Source organism: Ostrea edulis, chromosome 8, assembly GCF_947568905.1.
Source record: "Ostrea edulis chromosome 8, xbOstEdul1.1, whole genome shotgun sequence".
Classification (NCBI taxonomy): Eukaryota; Metazoa; Mollusca; class Bivalvia; order Ostreida; family Ostreidae; genus Ostrea; species Ostrea edulis.
In genome coordinates, this window is record NC_079171.1 from 616,199 (window position 1) to 637,020 (window position 20,822).

General features: G+C 35.7%; 1 protein-coding gene across 8 annotated transcripts in view; it reads left to right on the forward strand.

The window, feature by feature from the left end:
* LOC125662074 (intermembrane lipid transfer protein VPS13A-like) overlaps positions 1-20,822 on the forward strand; it is a 194,987-nt gene that overhangs the window by 63,235 nt on the left and 110,930 nt on the right. For 7 of the 8 annotated variants that reach the window (XM_056147820.1, XM_056147826.1, XM_056147822.1 and 4 more), the window contains 9 exons: positions 3,773-3,817; positions 7,340-7,422; positions 8,403-8,552; positions 8,838-8,958; positions 9,846-9,956; positions 15,469-15,572; positions 17,336-17,503; positions 18,780-19,108; positions 20,244-20,394. In XM_056147820.1, coding sequence (XP_056003795.1) covers positions 3,773-3,817; positions 7,340-7,422; positions 8,403-8,552; positions 8,838-8,958; positions 9,846-9,956; positions 15,469-15,572; positions 17,336-17,503; positions 18,780-19,108; positions 20,244-20,394 — 1,262 coding nt within the window. The remainder of the gene's footprint in view (positions 1-3,772; positions 3,818-7,339; positions 7,423-8,402; positions 8,553-8,837; positions 8,959-9,845; positions 9,957-15,468; positions 15,573-17,335; positions 17,504-18,779; positions 19,109-20,243; positions 20,395-20,822) is intronic. The other variant, XM_056147825.1, reaches the window with a different exon arrangement.

Genomic DNA, 20,822 nt, shown 5'->3' on the forward strand with positions numbered 1-20,822 from the left:
ACTCTATAGTACCGAGCCATATCAACATGTCTTCCTCTAATGGGGAGATCATTTTCATTGCACAATCAAAATTTAAGGATTTTAATGAAAGTGTTGCAAACTTTCTTAATGGGTGTTATATTCTGGATATGGAGGGTGAGAAAGTTATGGAGCCAAATTTTGATCTGAAAAGCATTCTGTTTTCGAATATTTGGATGAGGAAATAATTAAGGGCTATTCCAGCAAAAAACGTATGGGGGGCAGGGACGGCAGCCGATATATTTTTGGATGGGTGGGGGTGATTTGGGAAAATATATTTGTATGGGTGGTTGTCTTCCAGGTTAAATAAAAAACATGGGTGCCTGTGAATTATGATAAAAATGAAAACGTATCACGTTACGTTTCTTTTATTACAAAAGAAGAAGAAAAGCGAAGCCATTCTACATCAACTTAAGTACGAAAAAAAGATTGATAAATGGGCAGATAACTCAATGTTACCGTAAACCTTTACCCTCCAAGGCGTTACCCAACCTATTGTACCTGTCCTAAGCGACCACCTGTCTAATGCAACCAACGATCATGAGTTTTACAACGTTTTCATGTAATTTCACCTTTATGAAACGACAGTCACTGTACATTTTTTCGATTACAACGCGATTCCTACTTTCGATTTCAGTCGAGCATGACTATTCTGGGAATTATCGCCCCTAACATTTTCGTTTTAAAATGCACAGGTAATAGTTCGGCGGTGATGTTCTTTAATCGGCACTTTGAATCAATTATTATACCCAAGCTATCAATTGGTTAACGTGTAATTAACATGCAGCGTCGTGTGAGGTTAATTACCAAAACCCGAGTTGTTTATTTAACAAAATCAAGGATCAGGGAATCACGACCGTTGTTTCCGAAGGTGTGAATTTCGACAGACTTTGAGATGTGCGGGGTAATTCGGATAAGAAATCTCCCACCTGGTATACCATTATGTTTAACAGAGTGGAAAATTTGCCTGATTGCGATATAAATCGGGTAAATATTATGCTTGGGACTGAAATTTTAAATGGAATATTCGCGAGTTTCCTGTACGAGAGATTGTAGGGGGAAAAGTCAAAGGAAAAAAGTCACAATCTATATGCATACACTTTGTAATTTAGGGAAATATCTATGTTTCGCACTTAAGTTGCGAGAAAACCTAACTCGTTGAAAAGTTCTCCGTTGCTTGCTTGAATTTGTACACCACTATACAATGCCATTTTATGTATACATATTGTAACTGATGTAATAAGACACATGTCTTTTAAAAGCAATAAAGAGAGTAACAATATAATTTATGTGAATTTAAAGTGGTATAATATATTCATATTTTATTTAGTTTTATATCATTAAAAAAAACAACTTCTTGTTATTTCAACAATTAACAAGCACCCAGATCATGACATGAGTAAAAAGGACATGCACATCTAGTCCAGAAATGATATGACAATATCCCACATCTTAATCTAGTGAAACTGTTTGTTTATAATAAGCAAACAGGGCTTAGGTTTCTACATTACTCACATGTTTCCAGAGTATACAAAATTAATTGCATTTTTTCTTTCATTTTATTGCTGAGATCATCCTTTTTTCTCCCTACCAAAATTGCATTGGAATCCAGAATATGTAATTTTTTCTGCAATGATTGCTACCTTCATCTCCCGATGAAACAACAAAGAAAGACATTTTATTGTTTATATTTTTAAAAATATAAACTAGAATTATGTTTTAAAATATCATATGGTTGATCCATTTGTTACATTAAATGAAAGTATTGAATTGTATGGGTGGTGGTGGCAGGGGAGAATCTAATTGTATGGGTGGTGGTAGCAGAGGAAAATTTAATTGTATGGTTGGCTGTCTTAAAAATAAAGTGCCTCCCCCCATATTTTTTTTGCTGGAATAGCCCTAACATCAGCCAAAAGAGCCCAATGCGCCCATCTCGTGAAATGAAATTATTCATGAAAGCGAATATAATAATTCAGAATTAGGATATGCTAATAAAGAAAACACAACTAAGCATTGTGAAGAAGTTTCGGAATGTGCTTCTGAATCCAGTGAAATTCAAATACAAGTATAGAAATACGTCTTTCAAATTTAAGTCTTAATGCGATATCAAAATGGCCAATGGAATTAAAAAAAATTGTGAATCTTAAAGCTGAAGCAGAGAATTTTACTAACTAAAGAGGAAATATCGTTTTAAGTGTTTCAGTGATTTTTATGATATCTGTTTTGATTCTTACTTGTAGGGAATTTAAAATTGAATTTGTATCTCCTTGTTCAAAATTGTCTTTCACTTATTTTCAGCCTACCTGTAGACATGTACCGGTAGTAAGTTATTGGGTTTACCTGACACTGTCCAATAAGTTGACAATTACTGTCCATTCTTAAAAAATAATGGACAGCAATTGTCAACTTATTGGACACCTACAGGTAACCTTTTCACTACAATGGACTTTCTTCTATATAAAAGCCTAAAAAGACAAAGGATTGTGTAACAAAAATGTTTTAATGTCAAAGATTTTATGTTGTTTTAGATTTTAGACGTTAAAGAGTTGTGATATTTTAGTTCTTGCAATATTTTCTGTTGAGAATATATGTTTATTTTACAAAGTTGATTGCTCTCTCTAGCCTATGAACTGAAAATACTAAATTTTGCTTAGGCAATGAATTGAAAATACTAAATTTTGTTTAGGCAATGAATTGAAAATACTAAATTTTGTTCAGGCAATGAATTGAAAATACTAAATTTTGTTTAGGCAATGAATTGAAAATACTAAATTTTGTTCAGGCAATGGATTTGTAATTGAATGATAAGAGTCCTAGCTGCAGTATTCATGAAATCTAGACCACACAGAGTCATAAAGCACACATACATACACACAGACACACATACACAGACACACACACAGACACACAGACAGACACACACACAGACACACACTCCGGCATACACACAGACATACACACAGACACACTTTCACAGTCATAAAGCACACACACACAACTGTGCAACACAGACAGACACACACCACAGACACACACACAGACACATACTCAGACACACAGACAGACAGACAGACACATACTCAGACACACAGACACATACTCAGACACACACCACAGACACACACACAGACACATACTCAGACACAGACACATACTCAGACACACAGACACATACTCAGACACACACATACACATACACAGACACATACACTGACACACACAGAGACACACAGACAGACAGACAGACACACACATACAGGCACATACACATACACACAGACAGACACACACATACAGGCACATACATACACACACAGACACACTTCCACAGTCATAAAGCACACACAACTGTGCACACAAATTACACAGATACACATAGATAAACATGCACAAAAGTTACACAGACACGAACGCACGCACACACGCACACACAGGCACACACACACAGACACGTACACACACAGGCACGCACACACACGCACACACACACACAGGCACGCACACACAGACACGCACACACACACACGCACACACAGGCACACACACACAGACACGCACACACACACACGCACACACAGACACGCACACACAGGCACGCACACACAGAAAAACAAACTGAAAACTTGACCTGGATTAAGGATATGAAATTACTTGGTATCATCACTGTGATTGAGGGCATTCTGTTTTTTGCTCCCCGTCTGGATGCATGTCCATGTTTATCCTCCATTTTCTTTTTTGCATGTGACATCACCAGCCACAGACAGTTTGAATCATCAGTTACAATCTCTGACATCATCAGGTAAACACTCTGTTTCAGATAATTCTTTATAGATTTTATATTTAAATCTATGAATATATTCAGATAATTCTATATAGATTTTATATTTAGTGCTATAGATATTTAGATCTTTATATATATAGTCAGATAATTCTATATAGATTTTATATTTAGATCTAGATATTTAGATCTGTAGATATATTCAGATAATTCTGTATATATTTTATATTTAAGTCTATAAATATATTCAGATAATTCTATATAGATTTTGTATTTAGATCTACAGATATTTAGATCTGTAGATATATTCAGATAATTCTGTATAGATTTTATATTTAAATCTATAAATATATTCAGATAATTCTACATAGATTTTATATTTAGATCTAAAGATATATTCAGATAATTCAATATAGATTTTATATTTAAATCTATAAATATATTCAGATAATTCTATATAGATTTTATATTTAAATCTAATGATATTTAGATCTGTAGATATATTCAGATAATTCTATATGGATTTTATATTTAGATCAGATTCTATAGATATATTCAGATAATTCTATATAGATTTTACATTTAAATCTATAAATATATTCAGATAATTCAATATGGATTTAATATTTAAATCCATAGATATTTAGATCTGTAGATATTTATTCAGGTAATTCTATATACAGTGTAGATATATTTAGATCTATAGAGTTTAGTCATATAATTAAGTATAGATATATTTAGATGATAGATATATTCAGATAATTAAGTGTCCCAAATGAAGTTTGGAGAATTATTGTTTGGTTCTTGTTATTTTTTCTTTTCTTCTTTCTTGCACCTAAAACTAACACCGTTCTCGAAAACCTGTTGATGAAAGTATTAGATATTCAAAAATATGATAGGCCATTGTATTCAGATGAGCAGAAATGATTTTGTTTTCAGATTGAAGGAGGTTAGGGTACATATTGTGGGGATCAAATGGGGGTGGGGCTTAACAGAACTCTATGGGGGGGAAATTAATTCCAAAATTCAACTGATATAACTTACAAATTAATATGATTGAGTGCTGGGGTCTTCAGAAATGAAAAGAGAATGACACATTAGCATCAAGGTCAAGTGACTTCAATGACCTTGACCTCTGACCATCAACCTGAAAACTAGGATAGCTTTAAAACCAGGACTAATAGCAATACGTGATCTTCAGAACAAGCAAGAGGATGACAGGACCTTCAAACTAGTATCAAGGTCAAGTGACCCCAGTGACAGTGACTTCGTTTGGGAGACTTTATAATTGCAGATTATAATCATATCTTGTTAACATGAATATTAATTACTGATTTCTTACAAATTGACTTGAACATTACTGGTTTCTTACTAATTAACATGAATATTTATTTCTGGTTTCTTGTTAATTAACATGAATATTAATTTCTGGTTTCTTGTTAATATGATTATGCTGGTATTTGAGATGAAATTTACAATGCATGTAGTAAATAAAATTATTAGATTGATTTTAGATAATCATTTTATAAAGAAGATCCACATAGAAACCGTTATAATGTAACTTGATTCGGTCATTCGTTGTCTTTTGATTTTTCAGTGTTTATGATTGATTGATTGTATCTTGCTTAATGTCTCGCTCAAGAATTCTTCACTCAAATGGAGACGTCACCAAGACCGGTGAAGGGCTTCAAATTTAGGCCTATGCTTGGCGCTTATGGCCATTGAGCAGTGAGGGTTCTTTAGCGTGCACCTATTGTGACACGGGACATCCGTTTTTAAGGTCATCTCTGAGGACCTTTGGCATTTGCACCTGATGCCGAGCGTTTGGCGATGGAACTGTCACTACCTGTTACAACGACTTAGGTCTGTCGCGGTTGGGATATGACTGTCTTGTAGTAAAACTGGATATTTTATCATTGTTTGCACATTTTAATCACTACTTTAGGCAACATTGCAGATTTTTTTTCTGAGTTTTGAATTTGGTTTGATTTAAGGGTTTTGTCTATCATGCTGCCAAATTTTTAATGACTAAATTTACTCCCAAATGTGTCTGCAATCACAATATTACGTATTTTCACCAGGAAAATAACTCTGTATATCAGTAATGCTTTTTATGTCAAACATACATGTAGCACTCTTCAATTTAGGAGGTAAATAAACTACAATGGTTTCTAACAACAGTAAAACACTTTACAGATAAGTTGTAAACACTAAACTGCTTATAAATCTTTATATGTTTGCAAAGATGGGACATATTATGGTATGATGTCATCAGTCAGTGTGTCTATCCAGACCTTACCTATAGACAAAATGCAAAATGAACTGTAAGCTGCAGGATCTTACAACTTGGTACATTTGATCACCATGATGAGAGGAAGAAACTTATTGTTTTTCAAGGTCAAAGGTCAAAGTCGTAGTATCAGTCAATAGGAAAACCTTGTAAGCAGAATACAGACCGAACTATTGGGGGTGAGACTGTCAAACTTGGTACACATACTCCTCATGCAAAATAGAGCATGCCTTTTGTTCTTCAAGGTCAAAGGTCAAGGTCATAGTGTCACTTAGTAGGAAACCTTGTAAGCAGGATACAGACCGAACAGTTGGGGCTAGGACTGTCAAACTTGGTACACATACATCTTATGCCAAGCAGAGGATTCCTATTGTTTCTTGAGGTCAAAGGTCAAGGTCATAGTATCCTTGAGTAGAAAAACTTTGTTTTCATCACAGATACAGATATTGCCTTGAAATTTAGTCGCAAGCTTTCTCTCAGAGGAATATAAGTTCAGTTTGCATATCAGCTTGATTGGTGCATTCATTTTTTTTTTTTTTATGAATACAGGTATTGCCCTGAAATTTTGTCATAACCTCCCTTTCAGAGAAATACGTACCGGTAATCGGTTTGCATGTCAACTTGATTGGTACACTGTGACCTGCTTTAGGGCTAAAAGTAGGTCAAATAGTTTTCTAGACTTTTTCTAATAATTAAAAAAAAACCCTCTATATGGTAATTTGCCTATCTTTCGGAAATCTGACACAAAATTATGACTTTCACTTCTAGTAGATAAACAGAAAGTAACCCCCATCTCTTTGTGAATCAATTTAATCATGTATTGAATAGAAACCATCTATTTAACAACTGACTACTTCGATCAAAAACTTTCTCAGTATCAAACTTCTGTTAATCTGCTGAACTGTTCGGATCCCTAGTTCTCTAGGAAATTGTCATGGTCTACTGCACACATACAAACTGTCATGGTCTACTGCACGTATACAAACTGTCATGGTCTACTGCATGGATACAAATTGTCAGTCTACTGCATGGATACAAACTGTCATGCTCTACTGCACGGATACAAATTAATTGTCATGGTCTACTGCACGTATACAAATTGTCATGGTCTACTGCATGGATACAAATTGTCACAGTCTACTGCACGGATACAAACTGTCATGGTCTACTGCACACATACAAACTGAGCGATTGTTACAGGTTATCTTTACATCATTATTATTAATTATATCATTATTATTAATTATTTCTAGCAATGGAAGGCGGTCCCCTGATCAATCTGATAAACACACCCTCAGATGATGAGACCCGACTACTCACATTCAATTTCCACAAGGTAAGAAAATGCACAGAACAATTGACAATCTATATACCTAGAACAGATGAGAAAGATAGCACACATTGTATTTATACAGATATATGTCTAATAAAAGTAATTACACACAAGCTCCCATATAGATTGCTTAATAGAAAATAGCATGTTCAAAACAAATGAGATGTGCCATACACTATAAACTATTTAATTGTGTTCAGAATTAACTTGCAAATTGAAAAAATCTGCTCTAAATGAAACTTTAACTAGTATATTTAACCTATGTAAACAAAAAGATGGCACGAGCTTTGTTTACATAACAGAGAATTGTGAGCACTGTATCTTGCATGTACCTCAACAACTGACATTCAAATTCAAATTTTTTTCTGACTATTAGAATAGAAATATATTTCTAAAATTTACTTACAAGAAATCAGAATTGTAGCAGACACACCCACATTTATTGTTCCTTAGGCTGATCCAGATTAGAATAGAAATATATTTCTAAAATTTACTTACAAGAAATCAGAATTGTAGAAGACACACCCACATTTATTGTTCCCTAGGCTGATCCAGATTAGAATAGAAATATATTTCTAAAATTTACTTACAAGAAATCAGAATTGTAGCAGACACACCCACATTTATTGTTCCCTAGACACACCCACATTTATTGTTCCCTAGACACACCCACATTTATTGTTTCCCTAGACACACCCACATTTATTGTTCCCTAGGCACACCCACATTTATTGTTCCCTAGACACACCCACATTTATTGTTCCCTAGGCACACCCACATTTATTGTTCCCTAGACACACCCACATTTATTGTTCCCTAGACACACCCACATTTATTGTTCCCTATTCCCTAGACACACCCACATTTATTGTTCCCTAGACACACCCACATTTATTGTTCCCTAGGCACACCCACATTTATTGTTCCCTAGACACACCCACATTTATTGTTCCCTAGACACACTCACATTTATTGTTCCCTAGGCTGATCCAGAGGGACCAGAGTTCGCCACAACATTTGAGAACACGGAGCAGACCATTGATGTCAGATTTACCTCCCTTGAAGTCCTCCTCCACCAGGAAGCACTGCTGAGTGTGATGAAATTCGCAGCACAGCTACAACAGAGCTTACAGGTACTGGTGCCCTCTACCACTCAGTCTCTTTCTAGGTCACTTGTCTCTCTTTCTAGGTCACTTGTCTCTCTTTCTAGGTCACTTGTCTCTCTTTCTAGGTCACTTGAAGCTCTTTGTAGATCACTTATCTCTCTTTGTCGTGTATTTCTTTATCTGTCATTTTCTGTATAAGTCACTTTTCTAGGTAATGTTTTTCTTTTATATGACATTCAAAATCAAGGTCACTCATTTCACAGTATCTAGGTCACTTGTCTCTGTTTCTAGGTCACTTATTTCTCTTTCTAGGTCAGGGAATCCCCACCCAAAGAAATGAAACCAGAGGAAACAAAAAAGCAAAGTCAGAAAGAAGACCCCCTTGCAGAACCCTCAACAAATAAACGAACCTCCTCCAAAAGCAGGAAGAAAGGTGGGAACTTAATTTAAAAATCAAAGTCCCGAAAGTACTGAAAGACGGGGTCAAATTATTCTTAGAGTTAATAGAGGGCAAAGCCCTCTCAAGGCCTGAAGGGCCGTGAGAGCAGAGCTCTCCCTATAGGTAACACGTATATACATGTTTAAAAGGAAAATATAGAAAACTAATGAAAAATCAAACCATACCTATGGAACTTGAAAATTTTGGTCCCAATGGCGCCGATTCGAATACTAGCGCGTGGACATGTATTTCTCCATTTTGAATCTCATGTACCCAAGTTCACGTCGTTCTGAGATGTTACAGAAAATCCATAAAAGCATGTAAATCTTATTTTCTTAATCATATATTTAACGCGATTGTACCATAGTCCACCAGGCCAGGCCATGTCCCCTATGATTGTGTATTTGCTAAACACCGACACTGAATATGACGTCACAATCACTGTTTACATCAGTTGCATAGAGTTTCCCGCGTTCAATGAATAGGCGGATCAAAAATGTCTAAAGTTAGAATACTTTGAATGAGCTCTGTCCTCAAGCGTTAGATGCTAATATTTTGGGATATTTTTTGTCCTGTTATGGATTTAGATACTTATGCCAATATTTTTTGCTGCGCCCTCAAACACGGTCATGCCGTAAGACATATTACAGCTCAATCATAGGTATAGGATTCAGTGTATTGATTATAGCTTCTTAATTATACAGTAAAACACGAATATAGCAAACCTTCAGTACCAGTGACAAACTGTTCAATGTAGCCAAACTCTGTTATATCCAATAAATTTTTTTGTTATTTTCCTCTCCTAGGGGAATAAATATCACTTTGCAGTAAGATTAAATTTGTTTCATAAGTGTTTTCATTATAAGTGTGTTTGACTGTAGAAACTGAGGACACTGAAAACAGAATTAACTTGCGGGTCACGGCGGAGCTGGAGGGATTCGGGGTGGCAATGTGCACCAATGATAATGTCATCACCAACATTCAGATTAACGGTAAGATCAAAGTTCAGACGGAAGGGGGGATTTAGTGTTTCACAAAGACACTGTGTAATTCCAAAGTTCAGACAGAGGGTGGGACATTAGTGTTACACAAACACATTCTGTGTAAAAGTTCAGATGGAGGGTGGGACATTAGTGTTTCTCAAACACACTCTGTGTAAAAGTTCAGACAGAGGGTGGGCATTAGTGTTTCTCAAACACATTCTGTGTAAAAGTTCAGATGGAGTGTGGGACATTAGTGTTTCTCAAACACATTCTGTGTAAAAGTTCAGATGGAGTGTGGGACATTAATGTTTCTCAAACACACTCTGTGTAAAAGTTCAGACAGAGGGTGGGCATTAGTGTTTCTCAAACACACTCTGTGTAAAAGTTCAGATGGAGTGTGGGCGTTAGTGTTTCTCAAACACACTCTGTGTAAAAGTTCAGATGGAGTGTGGGACATTAGTGTTTCATAAACACACTCTGTGTAAAAGTTCAGACAGAGGGTGGGCATTAGTGTTTCTCAAACACACTCTGTGTAAAAGTTCAGATGGAGTGTGGGCATTAGTGTTTCTCAAACACACTGTGTAAAAGTTCAGACAGAGGGTGGGCATTAGTGTTTCTCAAACACACTCTGTGTAAGAGTTCAGATGGAGTGTGGGACATTAGTGTTTCATAAACACACTCTGTGTAAAAGTTCAGACAGAGGGTGGGCATTAGTGTTTCTCAAACACACTCTGTAAAAGTTCAGATGGAGTGTGGGACATTAGTGTTTCTCAAACACACTCAGTGTAAAAGTTCCGATGGAGGGTGGGACATTAGTGTTTCATAAACACACTCTGTGTAAAAGTTCAGATGGAGGGTGGGACATTAGTGTTTCATAAACACATTCTCTGTAAAAGTTCAGATGGAGGGTGGGATAGTAGTGTTACACAAACACATTCTGTTAATGCAAAAGGCTAGGGTCAATACAAGTTTGCCCTAATTTTGACAATATCTAACACTACAGAAGTGACGAACTGAAACTTGGAACATTTTATAAATTTTTTTAAAATGCGAAAACAGTTATAGGGGTCACAAATGGATAATTTTTGTTAAAATTTGTAACTTTTTAATCTTTGAAACCTTGAAAGATATTAATTTGTCATTGGCTAAGAATAGGTTTGTTGTCATGGCATTGCATGACATGAAAGGAAACAACTCGGTGACTGTCGTGATTTGTTAATTGTGCGATTCAATATTTTTGTGATTTGTTAATTATGGGATTCGATATTTTTAGCTCATCTGAACCGAAGGTTCAAGTGAGCTATTCTGATCACATTTTGTCCGGCGTCCGTCTGTCTGTCTGTCCGTCTGTCTGTAAACTTTTCACATTTTCGACTTCTTCTTCAGAACCACTGGGCCAATTTCAACCTAACTTGGCCAAAAGCATCCTTGGGTGAAGGGCTTTCAAGTTTGTTCAAATGAAGGGCCATGTCCCTTTCAAAGGGGAGATAATCACAAAAATGCAAAAATAGGGTGGGGTCATTTAAAAATCTTCTTCTCAAGAACCACTGGGCCAGAAGAGCTGAAATTTACCTGAAAGCTTCCTGACATATTGCAGATTCAAGTTTGTTCAAATCATTGCCCCCGGTGGTAGGATGGGGCCCAAGGGGGGATCAAAGTTTTACATACAAATATATAGGGAAAAACTTTAAAAATCTTCTTCTCAAGAACCACTAAGCCAGAAAAGCTGAGATTTACATGAAAGCTTCCTGACATAATGCAGATTCAAGTTTGTTCAAATCATGGGCCCTGGGGGTTGGATGGGGCCACAATAGGGGATCAAAGTTTTACATACAAATATATAGGAAAAATCTTTAAAAATCTTCTTCTCAAGAACCACTGAGTCAGAAAAGCTGATTTTTACATGAAAACTTCCTGACATAGTGCAGATTCAAGTTTGTTCAAATCATGGCCCCCGGGGATAGGATGGGGCCCCAAGGGGGGATCAAAGTTTTACACACAAATATATAGGAACAAACTTTAAAAATCTTCTTCTCAAGAACCACTAAGCCAGAAAAGCTGAGATTTACATGAAAGCTTCCTGACATAATGCAGATTCAAGTTTGTTCAAATCATGGGCTCCGGGGGTTGGATGGGGCCACAATAGGGGATCAAAGTTTTACATACAAATATGTAGGAAAAATCTTCTTCTCAAGAACCACTGAGCCAGAAAAGCTGATTTTTACATGAAAACTTTCTGACATGGTGCAGATTCAAGTTTCTTCAAATCATGGGCTCCGGGGGTAGGATGGGGCCACAAGGGGGATCAAAGTTTTACATACAAATATATAGTTAAAATCTTTTTCTCAATAACCACTGAGTCAGAAAAGCTGATATTTACAAGAAAACTTTCTGACATAGTGCAGATTCAAGTTTGTTCAAATCATGGTCCCCGGGGGGTAGGATGGGGCCACAAGTGGGGGGGGGGGGGTCAAAGTTTTACATACAAATATAGAAAAAAGCTTTAAAAGAACCATTGGGCCAAAGAAGTTGACATTTACATGAAAGCTTTCTGACATAGTGTAGATTCAAGTTTGCAAAGGGTAGTTTGGGCCATAATAGGAACCAAAGTTTTACATGCAAATATATATGGAAAGTCTTCAGATATGGGCCAAGGTGACTCAGGTGAGCGATGTGGCCCATGGGCCTCTTGTTGTGATTTACTAATTGTAGGATTCGATATTTTTGTGATTTGTTAATTGTGGGATTTCTGATCAAAATTTGTCCGTTGTCTATCGTCGTTGTTGTCGTAAACTTTTCACAATTTTATCTTCTTCTCCAGAACCACTGGGCCAATTTCAACCAAACTTGGACAAAAGCATCCTTGGGTAAAGGGCTTTCATGTTTGTTCAAATGAAGGGCCATGTCCCTTTCAAAGGGGAGATAATCACAAAAATGCAAAAATAGGGTGGGGTCATTTAAAAATCTTTTTCTCAAGAACCACTGAGCCAGAAGAGCTGAAATTTACCTGAAAGTTTCCTGACATATTGCAGATTCAAGTTTGTTCAAATCATGGCCCCTGGGGGTAGGATGGGGCCACAAGGGGGGATCAAAGTTTTACATACAAATATATAGGAAAAATCTTTAAAAATCTTCTTCTCAAGAACCACTAAGCCAGAAAACCTGATTTTTACATGAAAACTTTCTGACATAGTGCAGATTAAAGTTTGTTCAAATCATGGCCCCCAGGGGTAGGATGGGGCCACAAGGGGGGATCAAAGTTTTACATACAAAAATATAGGGGAAAAACATAAAAAATCTTCTTCTCAAGAACCACTAAGCCAGAAAAGCTGAGATTTACATGAAAGCCTCCTGACATAATGCACAGATTCAAGTTTGTTCAAATCATGGGCCCCAGGGGTTGGATGGGGCCACAAAAGGGGATCAAAGTTTTACATACAAATATGTAGGAAAAATCTTCTTCTCAATAACCACTGAATCAGAAAAGCTGATATTTACAAGAAAACTTTCTGACATAGTGCAAATTCAAGTTTGTTCAAATCATGGCCCCCGGGAGGTAGGATGGGGCCACACGTGGGGGAGGGGGGGGGGTGTTAAAGTTTTACATACAAATATAGGGAAAATTTAAAAAAATCTTCTTCTCAAGAACCATTGGGCCAAAGAAGTTGACATTTACATGAAAGCTTTCTGACGAAGTGTAGATTCAAGTTTGCAAAAATCGTCGCCTCCAGGGGTAGTTGGGGCCATAATAGGGACTAAGGTTTTACATGCAAATATATATGGAAAGTCTTCAGATATGGGCCAAGGTGACTCAGGTGAGTGATGTGGCTCATGGGCCTCTTTTTGTGATTTGACATACTTCTGGATAAAGATTTCTGAGCACTGTATCTTCCTTATGAGATTACCACTTAGTATCACGAAATAGTATCACAAAATAGATGTCAAATTGGAGAACAGGAATTCACGTGTACATGATATAATGAAATGACTCATAGATGTCAAATTGGAGAACAGGAATTCACGTGTACATGATATAATGAAATGACTCATAGATGTCAAATTGGAGAACATGAATTCGCGAGTACATGATATAATGAAATGACTCATAGATGTCAAATTGGAGAACAGGAATTCACGTGTACATGATATAATGAAATGACTCATAGATGTCAAATTGGAGAACATGAATTCGCGAGTACTTGATATAATGAAATGACTCATAGATGTCAAATTGGAGAACAGGAATTCACGTGTACATGATATAATGAAATGACTCATAGATGTCAAATTGGAGAACAGGAATTCACGTGTACATGATATAATGAAATGACTCATAGATGTCAAATTGGAGAACAGGAATTCACGAGTACATGATATAATGAAATGACTCATAGATGTCAAATTGGAGAACATGAATTTGCGAGTACTTATTATAATGAAATTGATGCTGATTGTTAGGTCATTTTTGGCCCACTGATTTTGACTACAGTAAATCTGTTTACCTGATCAAGATTCAGGGCTCACGGCGGGTATGACCGGTCGACAGGGGATGCTTACTCCTCTTAGGCACCTGATCCCACCTCTGGTATGTCCAGGGGTCCATGTTTGCCTAGCTATCTATTTTGTACTGCTTATAGGAGTTATGAGATTGATCACTGTTTGTTATCTTCACCTTTCATAGATAGCAAATCGTGAGAACATGAATTCACGAGTACATGATATAATGAAATGACTCGCAGACATTAAATCGCGAGAACATGAATTCACAAGTACATGATATAATGAAATGACTCACAGACATTGAATCGTGAGAACATGAATTCACGAGTACATGATATAATGAAATGACTCGCAGACATTAAATCGCGAGAACATGAATTCACGAGTACATGATATAATGAAATGACTCACAGACATTGAATCGTGAGAACATGAATTCACGAGTACATGATATAATGAAATGACTCACAGACATTGAATCGTGAGAACATGAATTCACGAGTACATGATATAATGAAATGACTCACAGACATTGAATCGTGAGAACATGAATTCACGAGTACATGATATAATGAAATGACTCACAGACATTGAATCGTGAGAACATGAATTCACGAGTACATGATATAATGAAATGACTCACAGACATTGAATCGTGAGAACATGAATTCACGAGTACATGATATAATGAAATGACTCACAGACATTGAATCGTGAGAACATGAATTCATGTGTACACAATATAATTAAATGACATATAAATGTGAAATGGCGAGAACTTGAATTTACGAGTACTTTATATCATGAAATGTTTCGTACATATGAAATCGTGAGAACATGAATTTGTGACTTGTCTGGTAACCAAGAGTTTTTTGAGTATTTGAGCAATTTTGAAATAAAAGTGAGTTATTTCATTTCATGAAGTGCTGCTTCTAGTAAAATCACACAATATTAAACTCCGTGTGTAGATTTAGAAACAGTGATACAAAGGATCGTATTACAATATTATTACTTATTTTAGGAATATCGGCAGGTGTCATTTTACAAAACAGCAAAACCAGCGTGACATCGGAACTAAGGGAGGTCACTGTGTACGATGTAAATTCGAAAACAAATTATCCAAAGGTAAGATTTTACCTGTCTCACATACAAAATAAAACTAATTATTCAAACCAATCTCGCATACAAAATAAAACTAATTATTCAAACCAATCTCGCATACAAAATAAAACTAATTATCCAAACAAATCTCACATACACACACTCTTAAAGGGACTGGTTCACGATTTTTGATAAAGATATTTTTCATTTTTGATGTTAAAAATTAAAAATATAACTCATCTAATGTTGACAACCAAAATTTTGACCTCATTAATGTAAGAATAAAAGCAATATATTAACCTTAAATATGTGTTATGTAAACAAAGACTCGAGTCTTTTTATGTAAACAAACAAACAAGTGAAATATTGATTCTGTAATATAAAGCATCTTAATTTTGCATATAGTCACAAATTTTAACATTTAGATGACACATTCTACCCCAAAAATGCTTGAGATGTGAAAGATATAATAAAATTAGATCCATATCCATTTCTTTTAAAAAATTCGTAAACAATAACATACCGCAATCTTTGTTTACAAAACAAATAATAAACTCTAAAATGAGGATCTTTGATAATGTATAACCTTAATTTTTATGTGAAATCTTTCAAACACATTTAGACAGTAGAATTTAATCATTAAAAGAGAAAAACAAAATTTTGGGGAAAATCGTGAATCAGTCCCTTTAAGTACCCTACATACATACTATAAATACCACATTAACATGCTATGTACAGTAATGCAATTCTTCTGCGTAAGATGCTTGCTAATTGAATTATGTACTAAAGGCTTTCCCTCTTCCTCACGTACAGTAAAACACGGTTACAGTGAACACTCTAATAATGATTCCATACTTACAGTAAAACACGGTTACAGCAAACACACTTATAATGAACTAACGCTTACAGTAAAACATGGTTACAGCGAACACACTTATAATGAATTCACACTTACAGTAAAACACAGTTACAGCAAACACACTTATAATGAATTCACGCTTACAGTGAAACACGGTTACAGTTAACACACTTATAATGAATTCACGCTTACAGTGAAACACGGTTACAATGAACACACTTATAATGAATTCACACTTACAGTAAAACACGGTTACAGTGAACACACTTATAATGAATTCACGCTTACAGTGAAACACGGTTACAATGAACACACTTATAATGAAATCACACTTACAGTAAAACTTGGTTAAATTGAACATGCTTATAATGAATTCACACTTACAGTAAAACACGGTTAAATTGAACATGCTTATAATGAATTTGCACTTACAGTAAAACATAGTTAAATTGAACATGCTTATAATGAATTCACACTTACAGTAAAACATGGTTGAATTGAACATGCTTATAATGAATTCACACTTACAGTAAAATATGGTTGAATTGAACATGCTTATAATGAATTCACACTTAAAGTAAAACATGGTTAAATTGAACATGCTTATAATGAATTCACACTTAAAGTAAAACATGGTTAAATTGAACATGCTTATAATGAATTCACACTTACAGTAAAACTTGGTTAAATTGAACATGCTTATAATGAATTCACACTTACAGTGAAGTGATTATCATGTACAGTAGTTCACGATTACAACGAAAACACTTATAATGAATTCATGCTTACAGGGAAGTAATTTTCATTCCTTGTAGTTTTGAAACATATTATGAACTCATTGGAAAAAGCTAATTATATTTAAAACTTCACTTTAATCATGTTTTATTGTACACCAATGCATTTCTTGTTGATCATTTAATTCCTGAAGATCATGGAGATCCGGGGAGATTCTGTGTTGAAGCTGTCTCTTATAATTTACAACAATGCGACGGAGGGTGAGAAATATTCGGACATGTCGAGCGTGGATACTCGTGTCGATGTACAGCTGGGGTGTATCAGGGCGGTGTTTCTGATGAGATTCATCACGGATCTGCTGGTAAGGCTTTTATAGGACTGTTTCAGTATCATTAATAGCCTAGGAATAGCTATTTAGAGAAGGCTTTTATAGGACTGATTCAGTATCATTAATAGCCTAGGAATAGCTATTTAGAGAAGGCTTTTATAGGACTGTTTTAGTATCATTAATAGCCTAGGAATAGCTATTTAGAGAAGGCTTTTATAGGACTGTTTCAGTATCATTAGTAGCCTAGGAATACCTATTTAGAGAAGGCTTTTATAGGACTGTTTTAGTATCATTAATAGCCTAGGAATAGCTATTTAGAGAAGGCTTTTATAGGACTGTTTCAGTATCATTAGTAGCCTAGGAATACCTATTTAGAGAAGGCTTTTATAGGACTGTTTTAGTATCATTAATAGACTAGGAATACCTATTTAGAGAAGGCTTTATAGGACTGTTTTAGTATCATTAATAGACTAGGAATAGCTATTTAGAGAAGGCTTTTATAGGACTGTTTCAGTATCATTAGTAGCCTAGGAATACCTATTTAGAGAAGGCTTTTATAGGACTGTTTTAGTATCATTAATAGCCTAGGAATAGCTATTTAGAGAAGGCTTTTATAGGACTGTTTCAGTATCATTAGTAGCCTAGGAATAGCTATTTAGAGAAGGCTTTTATAGGACTGTTTTAGTATCATTAATAGACTAGGAATAGCTATTTAGAGAAGGCTTTTATAGGACTGTTTCAGTATCGGAATAGCTATTTAGAGAAACATATCTCTTTTTTGGGTCATTATGGAGATAAAAATGCAAGAGGCACAGTGGATTAATGTTACAATCAAATTCCATTATATAATGCTCTGGAGGCAGTTGCATGAAGGTTAGCTAAGTTTAACTGTCAGTTATCTTAAAGTTAAGACTATGAATGTCCAAATTAATGGCAAGTTAACATTCAGTTAAAGTTGGGTCCTGTATTTTAACAGTGTATGAAACTTGCTGTAAAATTAACTAGACATGCAGGGCTGACTGCTTGTAAAACTACAAAATATTCCCTGTACTTATCTCAGTGTTTCAAACTTGCTGTAAAATAAGTATACTTGTAAAGTTCTCAGTCCTGCCAAAGACCTAGCCCTGAGAAAATAACAAATAACTGCCATTTTAAAAAATTCTGAGTGTTTTGTTTGCACTTTGTGGGATCATATATTTCGTTTTTTCTTTGGGTATATGCATGAATTCGTTATATCTAGGAATCACGTTATACACAGTAATTCGTTATACACAGGAATTCGCTATACACAGTTATTTGTTATATGTAGGAATATATGAATGGCTATCAAGTTGAGGAGTTGGAAACTCAGATTGAGGCTGCTCGAGAGAAAGTCCGGGAGGCATCAGAAGCAGTTGCAGAAAGTGCGAAGGGAGCCGTCGCTCGTCTTGCAGAAAAATCACCGCGGGTAGCAATCAAAGTGACAATGAGTGCACCAGTTATCTTAGTGCCCCAGAAATCTGACTCGCAGAGCGTGCTCCTGGTGGATTTTGGACACTTGGAGGTTGGGAATATATTTAGTCCAGTAAAAACGACAGAGGAAATTCCAGCTGTTTTGGACTCCATGAGGATTTGTCTGAAGTCCCTGAAAATTGCCAGGTCTGTGGTACTTTCAGTACTTTGATTTTTATTGATGTCGTTGCTTGTATGTGAAAGTTTTTCATAAACCTATATAAATATATTTACAGTTAAACACACTTATAATGAACACGTCACATTTTTGTACATTGAATTCACGCTTATTGTGAAATGATTGATATTCATCCCCTCTTTGAGAGGGAAATGCAGAATTTTTAAAAATTATTGGATATAATGAAGTTTGGTTATGTTGAACTGTATATTGCGAACACTACACGTATCCTTAGCCTACGATGAACATACATGCTTAGGAAAGTATGATATATATTCTTTCTTGCAAAAAAATACAGTCTACTCCACTTAGACTGAAGTCGCCAATATTGAACTATCTGATATGTCAATTTGATATATCCCTGTGAGCTCGAAATAAAAGATACCCTAGAGTCATCCACTTCTGCTTCATACATAGATATTTTATTGAAAGTAGACATTAACGGCAAACTGACAACTCAACTGTATGACAAACGGAATGATTTCAGCTTCTCCATCGTCAACTTCCCCTATTTATGTAGTAATATTCCATTATCACCTGCATATGGTGTTTATATCTCTCAACTGATTCGATACGCAAGAGCTTGTTCTGCGTATAGTTAGTTTTTAAATCGAGGCAAGCTACTGACAAACAAGTTGATGGTACAGGGGTTTCAACAGTCTCGATTGAAGTCAGCATTTCGCAAATTCTATGGTCGTTATAACGATCTAGTTCATCAATACAACCAATCATTGGGTCAAATGCTGTCTGACGTGTTTCATACTGATTGTTAGGCCGTTCTTGGCACACTGATTTTGACTGCGGATGACTCCGTTTACCTGATCAGGATGTAGGGCTCACGGCGGATGTGACCGGTCAACTGGGGGATGCTTACTCCTCCTAGGCACTTGATCCCACCTCTGGTGTGTCCAGGGGTCCGTGTTTGCCCGGCTATCTATTTTGTATTGCTTACAGGATTTATGAGATTGATCACTGTTCGTTATCTTCACCTTACATACTGTAGTTTATTTATATTGAATGTGCAATAGTACAATGTATTTTATTTCATGACCTTTGAGTTTGCTAAAAAGTGAAGTGAATAATACTGTTGATGTGAATTTTCAGGGCGGAGTTAGATGACAGCGGTGATGTTATTGGTCAGTGCCTGATTCTGGAACCGGTCAATGTTAACCTGTCTGTCACGAGGAATCTAGCGTTTGCCTGGTACAAGGAAATTCCAGCTGTGGACATCAGTGGTCAATTAGAGAGGATATCTGTAAGTCTGAAATCTCAATAGGGGTCAGTTAAAAAAGATATCTGTAAGTCCGAAATCTCAGTAGGGGTTAGTTAAGAAAGATATTTGTAAGTCCGAAATCTCCATAGGGGTCAGTTAAAAAAGATATCTAAGTCCGAAATCTCAATAGAGGTCAGTTAAAAAAGATATCTGTAAGTCCGAAATCTCAATAGGGGTCAGTTAAAAAAGATATCTGTAAGTCCGAAATCTCAATAGGGGTCAGTTAAAAACGATATCTGTAAGTCCGAAATCTCAATTGGAATCAGTTAAAAAAAATATATGTAAGTCTGAAGTCCCAATAGTGGTCAGTTAAAATGTGTAAATCGAATGGTTTGATAGTGGTCAGTTAAAATATCTGTAAATCGAATGGTTTAATAGTGGTCAGTTAAAATATCTGTAAATCGAATGGT